Below are 16,385 nucleotides of genomic sequence, written 5' to 3' on the forward strand. Positions count from 1 at the left end.
GGAGACTAACTCCCAAGAACAGTAGAGAGATAAGTACCAGGAGGATTACTCCACAGCTTAGAAGCCGGCCTCGCATGCTGGGGGAAAAGGCAGCGCAGATAGAGAAGGAACCACCAAGTAAAGGGTGCTAGGAGGGCCCGCTCGGGATGGGAGATGTGTGCTGAAAGTAGACTACAGACTGAACATGATGGCCACTAAATACCTCTATTTGCAAACCACAACATCCAAAAGGAAAGAGAGAGAGAGAGAGAGAGAGAGAGAGAGAGAGAGAGCAAAAGAGAATGCCCTGCCACAGAGGCAGTGGGGTGGAGGGGACAGGGTGTGATGCTGGGACTATTGGTGGTGGAAAATGGGCACATGAGCACTGGTGGAGTGATGGGTACTCGATCATTGCATGACTGAAACGCAAAAATGAAAGTTTGTAAGTCTATAATTGTACCTCACGGTGATTCACTAATAAAAATTTTTTTAGAAAAGATAGAGGAGGGCCCATTATAACATTAGTTGGAAATGATCAGTCTGGACAAGAACTGAGTGTTGAAAAATGGATATGCATGATAACCTTTCAGCATCTGTACTGCAAACCATAATGCCTAAAATGAGAGAGAGAAGGAGAGCGGAGGAGGCACCTGCCATAGAGGCAAGGTGGGGGGCTTGGAGGGGTGGGAGGGAAATGGGGGACTCTGGTGCTGGGAAACCACATTGGTGGAGGGATAGGTGTTGGAACATTATATGACTAAACCCCCATCATGAACAGCTTTGTAAAAATAATGAATTAATTGATTAATTAAGAAAGAAAGAAAGAAAGCCTGCTGTGAGCCCCTGGGTGGCATAGTCAGGTCCCACCAGTACCACGCGGCAGCCGTTGGCTGTGCCTGGAGTCCACAGGCTCTGCGCAGCATGAGAATTGACTCCTGCCACCAATTTCTCTAGAAGCCATGGACTAAGGCTGGAGCGAAGAACTGCTTTTTGCAGAAAAGTCAGACCTACCCTTAATGTGGTACCATATGTGCAGGCAACACAAGATGGCACCTCTTCCTCTGCAAAACTCCCCAAAAGGTAGCAGGAGGAGTTTTTTTCCCCAAAAAGCCAAGCGGGAGAACTGAAAGCAGCTGATGGTCTTTTGATGCCTTTCTGTGGCTTCTGTTTTCCAGGGGTGGAGCCATACTCGGGGCGGTCCAGACACCCCGCATCTCTGGAAGCCCCCTTGCTCTGGGCCTGGAATTCTGCATCTCAACCATTTCCTGGGACTTCTGAGATGAATCTGTGGTGTCAAAGACCTCCATACCCTCAGCCTGATTCAGGTTTCAGAAGCAGTTTTCCCCATCACACACATTACCAGGATTCGAAGTGGCTCTAGAACGCTACTGGCCTCCACTCCCGCTCTGTTTACAAGGAACTGACACCCTAGTCCACTGGCATTCTCATCCCATGTTCTAAACACGCCCTTCCCTGCCACCAGCAGTGTGCCCTAGCAACAGCAGGAGTCAGTGGTCAGGACTTGTGGAGGGCAGATCCAGAGCTTTCTCCTGAACAGCGGAACCCCACAATTTACTTGTTCTCTGCTGCCCCCTGCTGGCCGCTTAAAAGCAAATGTTTCCAGTTAGCTCTCACGGATGAGATGGGAAGGGAAAAAGGAAGATTCTTCTGCAACTCACCACCTCGACTGCCCAGATCTGCCAGTCAGGCCTCCTGGGGTTGTTATCAGGGTCCACAAAGAAGCTAGGGAAGTAACAGAGCTGTGGGGTTCTGGGTCAGCTTCCTGTCTACATGCCCCACCTACTGTGCACTGTTGGACAGAGCAGGAGATGCCATGGTTTGCTGTTCACACTCCTCTGCCTGTGGATGAGGGGGATCTATCCTTTCCCTCTTCCTCTCTCTACCTTCCTCCCTTCCTCCCTCCCTTCCTCTCCCTCTCCCTCCTTCTCCCTCTCTCTCTTCCTCCCTCCCCTCTCTCCCTCTCCCTCCCTCTCTCTCACTTGTTCCACATGAGGCCAGGAATCACCACTTTCTGTGACCCAGCAGTCACAAGTTTGGAACGGAAAAATCAATGTGACCCCTGCTCCCTTGGGACACACAGTAGGTCGCGCAGATGCAGCTTGCTGATGCCAGAGACTAGACGCCACCCAGGAGCAGAGCACGAAGCCTGCGCTTTGTTTTGCTTTATTTTATATTTTGGTTTCAGGGACACACCCGACAGGGCTTATTCAGGGCTTATTCCAGGCTCTGCGTTCAGGGATCAGTCCTGGTGGTGCTCGGGGGAATCACAGGTGGGTGCCAGAGACAGAACCCGGGCCAGCCACGTGCAAGACAAGTGGCCTCACCTGATGTACTGTCTCTCGGCCCAGAGGCTACATTTTAGATACAGACAGAACATAGATACTAGTAGCCAGATATTGGCAGGGAAGAGCACATCTGACCTTAGGAGAGGCGTAGGGGAGGAGAGGAAACAGCCCCAGGCCTGCCCTCTCAACTCACAGGAAGACATTTGCACCTAGCAACTAAAGTGAATGGGACTCAACGATGCAGTGGCCAAAACAACCAGAGATCAAAACTACAACTATATGAAATTAGGAAAAGGAAAGATAGGGATGAAGGATTTGTTAAAGTATTAAATAAATCCTCCTGTCCTTAACATGGGGTAGAACTGGAGGTGGTGAAATGGTGATTTAAATACATTGGAATTAAGAAGATAATAGAAGACAAAATAGCAGGTCACACCTCACTTTGATTCATCAGCTCTCCCTGCCCTATGAATGTTCTCTACTATGGGCCTCAATTTTAAAAATAAATTCTGAGTGTTTGTTTGGTTTTTTGGGTTTTTTTTTTTTTTTTGAGCACTAAAATCCTGGTCTCCTGAATCAGAAATGGCCACACCATCTGCTGGTTTCCCCATTCCTGCAGTCTGCTGGGCTCACTGGACAGAGCAGGTGGAGATCTGGATGCAAAGAGGTGGCAGGAGGGACCTGGGAAGGACAGTGGCACAGAGTGGTCAGTACACGCTGGCCGTGCCATGGGAGATACAGATGCAGAGAACCAAGAAGAGCCCAGAAAGATGGGATGGCCCCGATCAATGCACAGTGGGTGCACAGCAGGAGAAAAAGATGAGGGGGACCCCTTTGGAGAGGAGGGAGACACCCAGGCACAGAGGGATGGGTGAAGGCCAGCTGCCAGGTGCTGAGGGACAGATACAGGTCCTGGGCACTGAGGGATGGATACATGAGCTGGGCACTGAGGAACAGGTACAGGCTATGGGCACTGAGGGATGGGTACAGGCCCCAGGCATAGAGGGATGAGTACAGGCCCTGGGCACGGAGGGATGGAGACAGGCTCTGGGCACATAGGGACAGGCACGACCCCGGGCATGGAGGGACAGATAGATACAGGACCCAGGCATAGAGGGATGGATATAGGCCCTGGGCACAGAGGTACGGATACAGACCCCGGGCATGGAGGGATGGATACAGGCAGCCACAGGCCCCAGGCATGGAGGGACGGATACAGTGCTTGGGCACAAAGGGACAGATACAGACACCGGGCATAGAGGGACGGATAGGGGTCCCGGGCACGGAGGGACAGGTGCAGGCCTGCCGGTAGGCGCCCTAATTCACCCCCTAGCGCAGCATGTTCCTGCAGCGCAGCCGCTCCTCCTCCTGCTTCTCCTGCATGCGCATCTCCAGCAGCGCCAGCTCCCGGCGCACCGCCTTCTGCATGGACGGCTCCAGCTCCAGCACTTTCTCCAGGTCGGCCTTGGCCTCCGCCTCGTTCCACACCTCGGCGTGCGCCCGGGCCCGCACGTAGTAGGCTTTCGCGATGCCTGCAGTGAGGACGGAGGCCTGGCTCCTCACCCAGCCGGGTGGCAGCCCCAAGCCGAGGCGCCTTCACCCTAACCATAACCCCAGGCTCTAGTTCCGGACCAGACTTGGGCCTGGCTAGGGTTCGGCTGACTGAGCCCCTGGCTCCCTCGCCCACCTGGGTGGTGGCGGAGGATGTCGCTGGTGTGCTCCAGCACCTCGTAGTACTCCTCCTTCTTCAGCAGACACTGGCAGTAATTGAGGATGAGGGTGTTGACCATCTTCTCCAGCTTCAGCCACGGCACTTCCCAGGGCTTCTCCTATTGGTCGAGAGGGTGAGGTATTAACTAGCCCCGCCCTTCGCCTTAACCACGCCCCGGCCACGCCCCCAGGGCGCTCCCTGCCGCCCCCTGGCGGCGGCCGCTCACCTTGGTCTGCAGGTTCCTCAGGCATACGATGGCCTCCTGGTACTTGGAGGATGCCTCCTCATAGCGGCCCAGCTTGAAGAGCCGGTTCCCTTCTCCGTGGAGGATGGGAGCCGCCTGCCTCTTCTCCTGGTTGCTCAGGTTCCAGGTCTCCCTCTGGTACTCGCTGGGGGCCTCGACCTGGCCAGAGAGCTGCATGTCAGTGAGGAGGGGCCCCCGGGTGCCTGCACCCCAGCTGAGTGCTGGAAGAAAGTGAACCCCAGCTCCACTCACTGCAGTTGGAGTCTGCGTTTTGCACACTGAGAGGGTAGGCGGGCTGAATCATGCTTCCTGGTGAAATAAGCACCAGAAAGGGGCAGCGACGCCCTGTACCTGCCCGGAAGCACCTTTGGACAACGGAGAAAAAGACTCCGCTTGTCAGCACTTTGTTTCCAAGAATCAGAGCTTGTCAGGATATTGGCTCCGTTCGATCAAGACACTTCATTGCCATCTGCCGGGGAAGCGTGGGGAAACGACACAGACCACAACGACAGGGTAATATCGGGGCTGTGCTCCCGCCTTGTGGTCCAGGATCAGCCCCTGCATCGCCTGCACCCCTCCCATCCCCACAACCCAGACAGCGGCTCTCAGTGCGTGTGTGGGCTCCAGGGAGAGGGTGGGGGTAGCTCCCCCCTGCTACTGGAGAAGCAGGGCTGAGCCCACAGACCTCAGGGACTGCAGATGAGGGTGTGACCCTGAGTTTCTGAAGACAGAAACAGGAAGCAGACAAAGGGCCTTTAAAATGAATATGAAAAACATTTTCAAAATGGCCCCAGGTGAGTTTGTTTCTGGGAAAAGACAGAGGGCTTTGGAGAAACCGTCAAATTCCAGCCCGCCTGTGGCTTACGAATGCCCGTGTTCTCTAGAGTGGAGGTCGCCCCGCGCCCAGGGCAGGTGGGTTCCTATCACGCCGCTGCTGCTCTCTGGCCTGCAGCAGCCCTCTGTCCCCCAAAGTCCCACCTGCAGCAGCTCAATCACGAAGATCAGGGGCTGGGGCTCCTTCTGCAGCTCATCCAGGTCCTCATAGCCCAGCGTGTGGTAGGCGAACATGTTGGCCAGCCCACAGGTGTGCACGTGCCACTCTGTGGGGTCCTTGCCCTCGGCCATCTGCCGCAGGCTCCTCGACAGGATGGGGTAGACCCCTGTGTGCTGTGGGGAGATGCTGTAAGTGGCTTCCAGAGTGTCTGAACTGACCGAGCACAGCCACAGAGTCCCTGCTCTGGATTGTGGAAGGACTCAGCACCCCCCACTCACACACACACACACACACACACACACACACACACACACACCGGAGACACAACCATAGTCCCCTGCAGCCCCCACTGCTAGCTGTGTTGACTGGGACGGGACAAGGGGCTGCTCACCCACTTGCGCCTTCAGTACTTAGGGTGACCCAGTGAGAGGGAAGGGGCATTACTATGATCCCCATCTAACAGATTCTCAGGGAGGGCGGCGTGCAGAGCAGGCAGGGGACCAGCCAGAGAGAACAATGGTGGTGTCCTGACACTGTACTAGGTCACCACCCCTCTGAGACTATCCCCTTGGTGGCACCTCATCCATAGCAGAGTTGTGTGAAGATTCAAGGAGATGGTGCAGACTCAAGTCACAGCTCCCTCAGGGAATGAGGTGCCACCCTGGGGTGCAGCATGACTGGGAAGTCTGGGGAGAGCCCCAGGCCAGGACCAGGAGCTGGAGGTCCTAGCCAGGGCAGCTCAAGTGAAGACCCCTAATAGCAAAGCCAAGGGCAGCTCAAGGGGCTCCAGGTCACTAACATGGGCTGAAGGTCATCGCTGATGTCACCAGCCAGGATTAGCCTGAGTGCCCGCTGTCTTGGTAGCAGGAGGCCAGATGGCAGGTAAGCCTGCTGGGATTAAGGCCAAACAAAGACACAGAGAGGCCCATGGGCCTGGGGAGGGGGGGAGGCTGTAGGTGGAGTCCTTCAGTCCAGGCCGCCTCCCAGCAAGCCCCTGGATGCTGAGAACCCCAGACCAGGTGAGTTGGGTATGGCCTAAGCCAAAGACCTGGTCCCACTAGATGCTGGCCACTTCAGCATTCTCGGAGCCCCTGATCAGCAAGGGGATGTGGTCAGGAGTGGGGGGATCAAGGCCAGACAGGAATAGTTCTGCAGAGCCCACCCCCAGAGAGAAAGGGGACTCCACTCCACACACATGCTTGCGCCCTGGGTGCCCAGCTGCAGGCCAGCAGGGCAGCCAGGGTCTCCAGAGGCCTCTGCTGGGCTAAAGGCCAGCTCTGGGACCCAGGCCTCTCTTCCAGGCAGGGAGCCCAGAACCATGCTTCTCTCAGGGGCTCCCAGGCTAGAGGCTGCTTCTGGCTAATGAGCTGGCTGAGTACAGACCAGGGGTGGAGGCGAGCTGTTGTGGTGGCTTCGTTAGTGGCCGGCACTAAAGCTAAGAGCATGTGTGCTAGTGCCCATCTCTGCTAGTCTCAGGAGCCCAGGGCCCAGCCTGCTTGCAAAGCCACTGCCCAGCACTTCCCCAAGTAGGCCTGGGGATCTTCAGCCAACCAGGGGTCCTGCCTCCTGGTGGAATTTGAGTTTGCAAGTCCTGTGCTCACAAGACTGCGTACCAGCAAAAACCCCCAGAGACTGGTATCCTTCCTGGGATGGGGGCGGGGAGTGCACAGAGAGGGCTACATTTCAGGGTAGAACTCCCAGCACCCCTTACTCACCCAGAATCTCTGAGCAACTCGGGTTTAGCAGAAAGGAAGGGAGGGAGACCTAAAGGGATGCAGGAAGGACCATACCACAGAAGTTCTGCTGGGACAAGGCCAGGCCCTTCTGTGTTCCTTATCAAATGGACTGCGGGACTGCTGGTCCACTGGTTGCTTTCTAGAACTCAGGGTCTTTTTGTGGGGGAACACCCAACGATGCTTAAAGATTACTCCTAACTCTGCTCTATTCTGGAATCATTCCTGGTGGTGCTCATGGAGCCGTATGGGATGGCAGGGATCAAACTCAGGCTGGCCACATGCAAGGCCATGCCCTCTAGGTTGTACTATCACTCTGGCCCTAGAACTCTCAGATTTTTAAGTAGAGAAGTACCCCTCAGTGGCGAAGGGGTCCGAACAATGAAACAAGCCAAGTAATGTCACTCTTCGGGATCTGGATATTCCCCCCTCCGCATTCCTAAGCCTGGTAATCACTGCTTCATCCTTCAAGATCCAGCCCAACATCTCCTTGAAGAAAACCCTTAGCAGCTGGCTTGTTGTGTCACTGCTTAGGTGTCTGTTCATGTTCCTTCAGGATTTAAGTTCCTTGCTTGGGGCTGGAGAAATAGAACAGAGGGTGAGACATTTGTCTTGCACACACCCAATCTGGGTTTGATCCCAGCATCCCATTTGGTCCCCCAAGCACTGTCAGGTGTGGCCCACAAACAAACAAAAACAGTGTCAAGGGTATACAAGTAGCTACACTCCCCCGCTAGGACCTCCAAACTTTCAGAATTGAAGTTCCTCAAATAGGACCCCACAGGGGAGGGATCTGCTGCCATCATGTCCTCTTGCCACAGCACAAACTGGTAGTGACCAAGAGTCACAAAGTGACCAAGCATGGAAGAAAGCCCAGACCTACCCCCTCTCAGAGCTTCACAGAGCACTGTGCAGGTGAGGACATGACCCCAGCAGCAGGGACCTTTCCCCATCCCAACAGGGCCAATAGCACCATGGAACACTTAAGATCCCCAAGTATAAGCCAGTGCTGAATCCTTCAAGAAAAGAGACATGCAAGCAATGGCCTGTCCATCTCGAGAAAGGTGGTGGCCACCGAAATGCCCTCTTCACACTTCTTTATGGAAATAAAATATTTCTTCCCCCCAAACCCCCCAAAATTTAATTTTCTTGAGGAACCTGGAATTTGGTTCTTTCTTTGTTTTTTGGTTCTCTAGGTTACAAATGACTGTGTTCAAGAGTCACTCCAAATGGGACTCTGCAGACCACATGTGGCCCGGGGATCAAACCAGGGTCAGGCACACACATGGCAAGTGCCTTAACCCTTTACTATCTCTGGCCATTTGTTTCATTCTTAATACAGAACATGGCCACGTTTTCTAATGTGACATATATACTGGCAGATGGATGGATGGATGGATGGATGGATGATCAATGATGAATAGATGGATACATGAATAGGTGGATGGATGAATTGATAGTGGACGGTGGATGAGTGGATAGATTGATGATGAGTGAATAATTAGTAATGAAAGACTGGATTATGAATTAGAGAGAATAGACTAACTGAAATCTGAAATGGGTAAAAGGTGAATATGTAACAAATGACTCTAGAAGTGGTGTGTGTGTGTGAGAGAGAGAGACAGATAGATAGATAGATAGATAGATAGATAGATAGATAGATAGATAGATAGATAGATAGATAGATAGATAGATAGATAGATAGATAGATAGATAGAAAGAGAAAGGTAGAAGGGATGGAGGGAGGTAGAGAGAGGCTCACAATTATGGCTGGGAAGAAGAGGCATGGAGGGCTACTGGGAAAACTGGGACATGACACTGGGACATGAAAACCACCAGCCTGTGAGCAAAACAGTGGATTCATGTTGCTGTTGTATTGCCAAAAGAACACAGACACCACAGGAGATGGCCTCATACCTACATTCCAGGAAAAACAGCAGTTTGTGGGTTTGCAAACAACAAATCAATCAGCCAATCAAGACTGCATTGATGACCCCTGTGCACTTCGCTCCTGCTTTAGCAAATGTGCATCCTGAGAGGGACCTTGTTGATGGCCAAGCCTTGCCCATATGTGTGGCCTAAATTCCAGGTGCTCATGGCCCTAAGAAGTTCAAAATATTGCTGCAACTCCTCCATTGCCTTTGCCAGTCTTCCCTAAGCTACCTTGTACTGTGCAATCCCTATAACAACACTTAACTTTGATTTTGCTTATTTATATGTGAGGAAATTGAGTGTCACAGGGACGTCCCCAGAGTCATCAGGTTAATAAATGACAGGGAAGAGCTCAAACTTGGGTCTCTCTCTTTCTCTCTCTGTCTCTGTCTCTGTCTCTGTCTCTGTCTCTGTCTCTCTCTCTCTCTCTCTCTCTCTCTCTCTCTCTCTCTCTCTCTCTCTCTCTCTCTCTCTCTCTCTCTCTCCCTCTCTCTCCCGAGTTTCTCTTTCATAAGATCACTGTCCAGGTTCACATCTGGGTGTTCCCTCAAAAAAAAGGTCAGTGGTCCCCAGTGAAATTATGTGGGCATATTGGGTAAACCCATAAAATGAAAGACAAGAGGACACTTTGTGATGGCTGCCACTGAGCTCGATGGCCAACCCCACCAGTACAATAAGAGGCAGAAACGTGGGTGGCACCTGCACCCAGAGCACACAGGTTGTAGAAAGTGGAGTGGTTAAAAATTTAACTCTAGCTATATCACCCTACTTAAAATTTTAGAATTCATGGCATTTCAACATCCCATACTCTGCTCCACTGATGTACCAAGAGTAGCACACCACATTTGATGGGGTGTAATATAGAATGCAACATATTTCAATCATATATTCAATCATAATGTATATATATCTTTGTACATTAGCACACAAGGGACAATCTGTAACAAGATATTAGTAATTTCTTATACAAGAGCTTAATGGCTCCAGGGTGAGATACAACACTCTTCACACAGTTTCCTCTAAGAAAACTTTTGGATCAGTTTTGGCAGATTATTCATAACAAGCAATACAAAAATATTATTTAATATGTGTTTTGGGGGCAAGTTTGTGTAGTGGTGGGAAAGTTCAAAATAATGGTAGTAGCATAGTGTAATGGTGTTGGGAATGGTGTTGGAATATTGAAGGTAATAAATTTTTGTGAACAACTTTTAAAAAATAAAATAGGGGGCTGGAGCGATAGCACAGTGGTTAGGGTGTTTGCCTTGCAAACGGCCAACCAGGGTTCAATTCCCAGCATCCTATATGGTCCCCCAAGCACAACCAGGAGTGATTTCTGACTGCAGAACCAGGAGTAACCCCTGAGCATCACTGGGTGTGACCCCCCCAAAAAAGCAAAAATAAATAAATAAAACTAAAATAAAATAAAAATTTTTAAATGAAGAAAAAAGAAATACACGGATGCATATACACACACAAAAAGAAAAATAAAAGTGGGGGTGGAGGGCAGGGCGGGAACATGGCAGAACATAGCAGACAATTCTAGGCGAAGTCACAGTAAGATAGGAATGTTGGACTTTTACAGGAAGAGCAGCCCCACTCCCTCTACAAATCCACGTTAAGGAGAAAACAAGAGAGAAGAGCCTCAAAGAGCAAAAGGACTTGAGACAACGACAGTTTGAGCCAACGCTGAGGAGGAAGTGAGGAAGTGAGGAGAAATCTGAATAGTGACTGGATATTAGAATTTTGGCTGGAGCGATGGTACAGCTGCTAGCGCACTTGCCTTGCATGTAGCCAACCCAAGTTCCATCCCTAGCACTCCATACAGTCCCCTGAGTCCCACCAGAAGTGAGGGGCACAGAACAAGGAGTAAGCCCTGAGCACTACCGAGTGTTGATTCTATTTAAAAACTAGAATCAAAAAGGAATTAGAGTGGTTGCTACCGATGTGACAATGACTTTAAGGGTAAGCGTTTTCACCTTCTTACCTCTTAGAGATGAGAATGTTCCTGCTCACAGACGGTGTCATGTGCTCTCTGGGGGATATCTTCCCTGCGTGGGGTGAGGAAGGTTATTGGGAGCAGAGGGGCAGAGAAGATGACAAAAGACTGGCTACAGGTTGATCAATGGGTACTTGGAAGTTCAGGAAAATTTTTTACTTTTGTATTTGTTTGGGACTGAAGCGATAGCACAGTGGGTAGGGCATTTGCCTTGCACACGGCTGACCCGGGTTCGATTTCTCAATCCCTCTTGGAGACCCTGGCAACCTACCAAAAGTATCTCACCTGCACGGCAGAGCCTAGGTAGCTACCCGTGGCGTATTCAATATGCCAAAAACAGTAACAACAAGTCTCACAATGGAGATGTTACTGCTGCCTGCTCGAGCAAATCAATGAAGAACCTGACAACAGTGCTACAGTGCTACAGTATTTGTTTGAAAACTTCTCTAAGTAAAGAATGTTTAAAGATTTGGGCCAGAAAAAAGTATAATCGAAATGGCATCTGCACATGTATGTTCATCGCAGCACTGTTTACAATAGCCAGAATCTGGAAAAAACCCGAATGCCCTAGAACGGATGACTGGTTGAGGAAACTTTGGTACATCTATACAATGGAATACTATGCAGCTGTTAGAAAAAAGGAGGTCACAAATTTTTTATTTAAGTGGATCGGCATGAAAAGTTTCATGCTAAGTGAAATGAGTCAGAAAGAGAGAGACAGACATAGAAAGATTGCACTCATCTATGACATATAGAATAACAGAGTGGGAGACTAACACCCAAGAATTGTAGAAACAACTACCAGGAGGTTGACTCCATGGCTTGGAGGCTGGCCTCACATTCTGGGGAAAGGGCAACTCAGAGAAGGGATCACCAACTATAACGTAGTCGAAGGCCATGTGGGAGAAGGGAGTTGCGGGCTGAATGAGGGCTAGAGACTGAGCACAGTGGCCACTCAACACCTTTATTGCAAACCACAACAGCTAATTAGAGGGAGAGAACAGAAGGGAATGCCCTGCCACAGTGACAGGGTGGGGTGGGGGGAGATGGGATTGGGGAGGATGGGAGGGATGCTGGGTTTACTGGTGGTGGAGTATGGGCACTGGTGAAGGGATGGGTTCCCGAACTTTGTATGGGGGAAGCATAAGCACAGATGTGTATAAATCCGTAACTGTACCCTCATGGTGATTCATTAATTAAAAATAAATAAATTTATTATTAAAAAAAAAAAAGATTTGGGCCAGACAGGGCTGGAACAATAGTATAACTGGTTGGGCATTTATTCTGCAAGCAGCCAGTCCAGGTTCAATCGCTGGCATCCCATATGGTTTCCTGAGCACCACTAGGAGTGATCCTGGAGCCAGGAGTAAGCCCTGAGCACCACTAGTTGTAGCCAAGAAAAGGCCTTAAAAAAAAAAAAAAAAAAAAAACAGAAAACAAAGATTTGAACTTGAGCGATAGTATAGCAAGTAGGGAGCTTATGTTGCATGTGGCTGGGCGGGTTTGATCCCTGACACTACATGTGGTCTCCTGAGCCCCACCAGGAGTGAGCACAGAGCCAGAAGTAAGCCTGAGCATCTCTAGGTGTGACCTCTAAAAAATAAAACAAAATTTAAAAAAATCAGTGAGTGTTGACATTTCTATGTGGGGCTGAAAAAGGAGGATAATTAGCTTCTACAGGTAATTCTAAGAGTGCACATGCTAGACCCAGGTTCTGTCCCTGGTACCACATGGTTCCCTGTAGGATAACATTGGTTTGTCCTTTCAGACTTGCCACAGGGAGCTTAGGTTTATTGGGTTACTCCCATCACAGTGCTCCCATTCCTCTGAGTTTATTTGTAACCTCTTTCTTTGTGCTCTGTTAACTTGTAAATATTGCTTTTCTCTTCTCCTTAAGTCCTTTGCATAGATAATTCAAAGCAATACCCTTTTTGTATGGACACGAGAAGACAGTTAATGTTATGCTTTTTTAACTTGGGAGTTAATTGACTCTGAATGATGTTCACCCCTGGGCATCTGTTCTCTCAACTTAAGCCTCAAGTGCCCTTACTTCCTAGCACCCCAAAAGCAGGGTCCGAATGAGGGACTAGATGGACCCGGGGCAAGCAGTGAGCTATCCTGGCATCAAAATGGGCCTGGCCAAAGCACCATAAGACTTAACTATAAGTTAAGAGTATGGTCATGGACAAATTCTGTCATTATCCAAAAAGTAATAGCTACATTCGAACCCTGCTAGGGTTAGGAATGATTAATCTGGCCTGAGCACTGTAGTCTGAGTCTGTGGTGAGATGTTCCCAGGAGAGCCATCCTACAAGCTCAATGTATCTCTTACTCTGTCCATACAAAATAACTAATATTAAGAAGTAGAATTAAGGTGTTAATTAAGATGTTAATTAAGTTATTGGACTAAGGAGAGCAGAAACACCCCTAAGTGGTATTTTGCCCTTGAGCAGAAGAAAGGCTTTTGATATGTTGATTTTGCTACTGGAGGGGGTGTGGTTGCTACCCCCAATGCTGGGGAGCTGGGGAGAGATCAGGACAGCAAGATGGAGCTCAGAGAGATGAGTGGGAGAGACAGAAGGAGATGGGAATGAGAGGCAGTGTGGGACTAGTATGAGGGGCTTAAAGAGATTGGAACAGGCACGTGGGGAGAATGGAATAAACCGTAACTGATCATCAGTCAACCAGCTTGGTCCTCGTTTCCTCCATCCACCCATGGCACGGGCCACCCCAGGGTGGGCGAGCAGCCTGAGACCACCGAATACAGGCGGTGAGAGGGAGAGCCACCAGGACTGTCCCTAGCTACTGGGAGAATACACAGTTCCCTAAGCACTGCTGTGCCCACCCCTGTTTCAGGCCCTGAAACAGCACAGGTGAGGCCTGGCTATCCCTAGCACCAAGAGGCCCTCTCAGTGTCGTCGCCCTTGGCCCCTGACGTTGAGCCATTGACCCAACTGACTACAAATCCCTAGTGGAGCCCCCAGGCCTCCTGAGGCCTGCTTGGGAAACCCCCCTCCCCCACCAAATCAGAGTTCCACAAAAGGAAACGATTCCTCAATGTTGTGAGAGTAGGGCAGAGTATGCAGAAGAGTAATCAGAGACCCAGAGTCCCCCAGACCTTGTCCCTGAAGCAAACACAGGGACAGTGCAGTGGACAGGGAAACCATGCTCTCATCTGCCACCTGCGAGCCCCCAGTGCCACAACACAGGGCCACAAGAGAGGCTGTTTTCAGAACAGATGACTGGTTAAAGAAACTTTGGTATATCTACACAATGGAATACTATGCAACTGTTAGAAAAGATGAAGTCATGAAATTTGCATATAGGTGTAGCAACATGGAAAGTATCATGTTAAGTGAAACGAGTCAGAGAGTGATAGACATAGAAAGATTGCACTCATTTGTGGAACATAAAATAACAGAATGGGAGACTAACACCCAAGAACAGTAGAGATAAGTACCAGGAGGATTACTCCACAGCTTAGAAGCCGGACTCACATGCTGGGGGAAAAGCTTGGATAGAGAAGAGACCACCAAATAAAGGGTGCTAGGAGGGGCTGTTTGGGATGGGAGATGAGGGCTGAAAGTAGACTATAGACGGAACATGATGACCACTTAATACCTCTACTGCAAATCACAACACCCAAAAGGAGAGAGAGAGAGAAAGAGAAAAAGAGAATGCCCTGCCACGGAGGCAGGGTGGGGTGGGGGGATAATAGGGGGTGGGTGGGAGGGAACCTGGGATCATTGGTGGTGGAAAATGGGCACTGGTGGAGGGATGGGCACTCGACCACTGTATAACTGAAATGCAAGCCTGAAAGTTTGTGAGTCTGTAACTGTACCTCACAGTGATTCACTAATAAAAATTTTTTAAGAGAGAGAGAGGCTGTTTTCCCCAGGGTCCTCCTTGCTTGTTGGCGGATGGAGAATGGGGGCATTCTGAGAGAAGTGATAGTCGCTTGGCAGAACTGTGTTTCAGCCTCACCTACTGAGACACAGGGGCCCCACCAAGTGTGTGTGTTTGAGTGGGGGCAGGAGGGGTCCCCCAGAGTGTGACCCAGGCTCTGGGGCCAACTTACAATGGTGTCACACCAGAACTCAGCCACCTCGCTCAGGCGCATGGACGTCAGCAGGATTTCCCAGGCCTCCAGCTTGAACATGTTCCCGATGATGATGTGCATCGGCCGGCCAGCGCGCCTGCTGTCGTCGATCACCGTCCGCTCCTCGTCGCATTTCATGGTACGGAAGTGAAAGGTCACCTGGTGGGCAAGAGCATGGACTGGACGAAGACACTCCTCAGGGTGCAGCAGAAGCCAGCCCACCACCACCAGTTCCCAGGGCAGCCGTGAGGGTCAGGTCGCCCAACCCTGTCTGCCTGCCCCGGCATGAGAAGCCCAGGCCCTCCTAAGGGACCCCATCATACTTAGCGGCTCCAGGAGCAAGAGGATCTTCCTTAACCAACAGGAGAGGGAGAGAAGCTCAGGTTTTGCCTGTGGTAGCTCCACGTTAGCTCTCTGGCCGAGCACAGAGTTGGGAGTAGCCCCTGAATGCTACCAGGTATGGCTCAAAAACCAAAATAAACAAATAAGCCCTTGATCTGCTAGTCAGATCAGCCCCTCCAGCAGACTGGAGGGGAAACCCATTGCCAGACTGTCCACAGACACAAAGACCCCCAAAGCCCCACCCACCCTTGTCACTCCACATTTGGGCTCTAGAAAATCCCCAAACACCCACCCGACTCCTCACTGAAGGCTAACTTGCAAAGTAACAAATTGCCCCTTGACCGGGCCTCCATCTGGGCTTCGCCAGCCCTTGCCAGGTGGTAGTTCCGACTATTTCTATTGGCAAAGCCCACAAAACAGCCCAAGTTCCACTTGGCACAGCAAATACGCAGAAGGCTGCCTGGGGGCAGGGCTGAGGGGATGCTGGTGCAGGGAGCTCCACTTACTCGGGACCCGGTGGTGAAGTCTGGGAGCGTCCCGGTGCCCCCATGCAGGATGGTTTTCTTGATTCCTTCCACACCGAGCAGCAGGGCAGTGTCCATGGGGTCTCCCCGAGGTGGCCCAGGAGACACAGATCAGCTCCCAGGAGGAAGGTGCCTCAGCGCTCACCCAGGGATTTGTGGATTTGTGGAGTAAGGGGAGGTTGTCATGAAAGAAGGGGGCGGAACCTGGCTGCTGGCCAGGGCCACCCTCTGGCCATGCCCCTGTCTGACACCACCCGGTACTGCCGCAGCTTTACCCCATGGAACAGGAACTGGAGCGCCTCTAAAGACTGGGGGGAGGCACAAACAAAGGAAAAGTAGAGAGACCCAAAGCCTCTTTGCTCTCTTCATACTCTGGACCCTAAACTCAGGCCTTTGAGGTCTGCTCCATCTCTCTCTGCCATGCCCTCCTCCCCTCTGCCTGAGGCCTGCGCTGGAGGGAGTGACATCTGGGCAGGAGGGAGAAAGGGTGGTTTCTGACCAGGAACACTAACGCCAGGGAGCTAG

The 16,385-nt window shown here is 51.0% G+C and overlaps 1 protein-coding gene across 1 annotated transcript; it reads right to left on the reverse strand.

The window, feature by feature from the left end:
• Positions 1-3,551: 3,551 nt before the first annotated feature.
• AIPL1 (aryl hydrocarbon receptor interacting protein like 1) lies at positions 3,552-15,938 on the reverse strand. Its single transcript, XM_004604949.2, has 6 exons — positions 15,843-15,938; positions 14,974-15,153; positions 5,219-5,407; positions 4,223-4,399; positions 3,973-4,114; positions 3,552-3,817 (listed from the first exon to the last, which is right to left on the reverse strand). Exons 1-6 carry the CDS (start codon positions 15,936-15,938, stop codon positions 3,615-3,617), a joined length of 987 nt encoding a protein of 328 aa, XP_004605006.1. The 3' UTR covers positions 3,552-3,614.
• Positions 15,939-16,385: the final 447 nt, after the last annotated feature.

This window comes from Sorex araneus, chromosome 3, assembly GCF_027595985.1.
Source record: "Sorex araneus isolate mSorAra2 chromosome 3, mSorAra2.pri, whole genome shotgun sequence".
Classification (NCBI taxonomy): Eukaryota; Metazoa; Chordata; class Mammalia; order Eulipotyphla; family Soricidae; genus Sorex; species Sorex araneus.

Excerpts from the sequence above, each read along its gene's own strand:
- AIPL1 (XM_004604949.2), bottom strand. The coding sequence starts at position 15,938 with ATGGACACTGCCCTGCTGCTCGGTGTGGAAGGAATCAAGAAAACCATC. Across the intron at positions 5,408-14,973 it reads AGTTCTGGTGTGACACCATT|CACACAGGGGTCTACCCCAT; the intron begins GTAAGTTGGCCC and ends ATCTCCCCACAG. Across the intron at positions 3,818-3,972 it reads CATCCTCCGCCACCACCCAG|GCATCGCGAAAGCCTACTAC; the intron begins GTGGGCGAGGGA and ends TCCTCACTGCAG.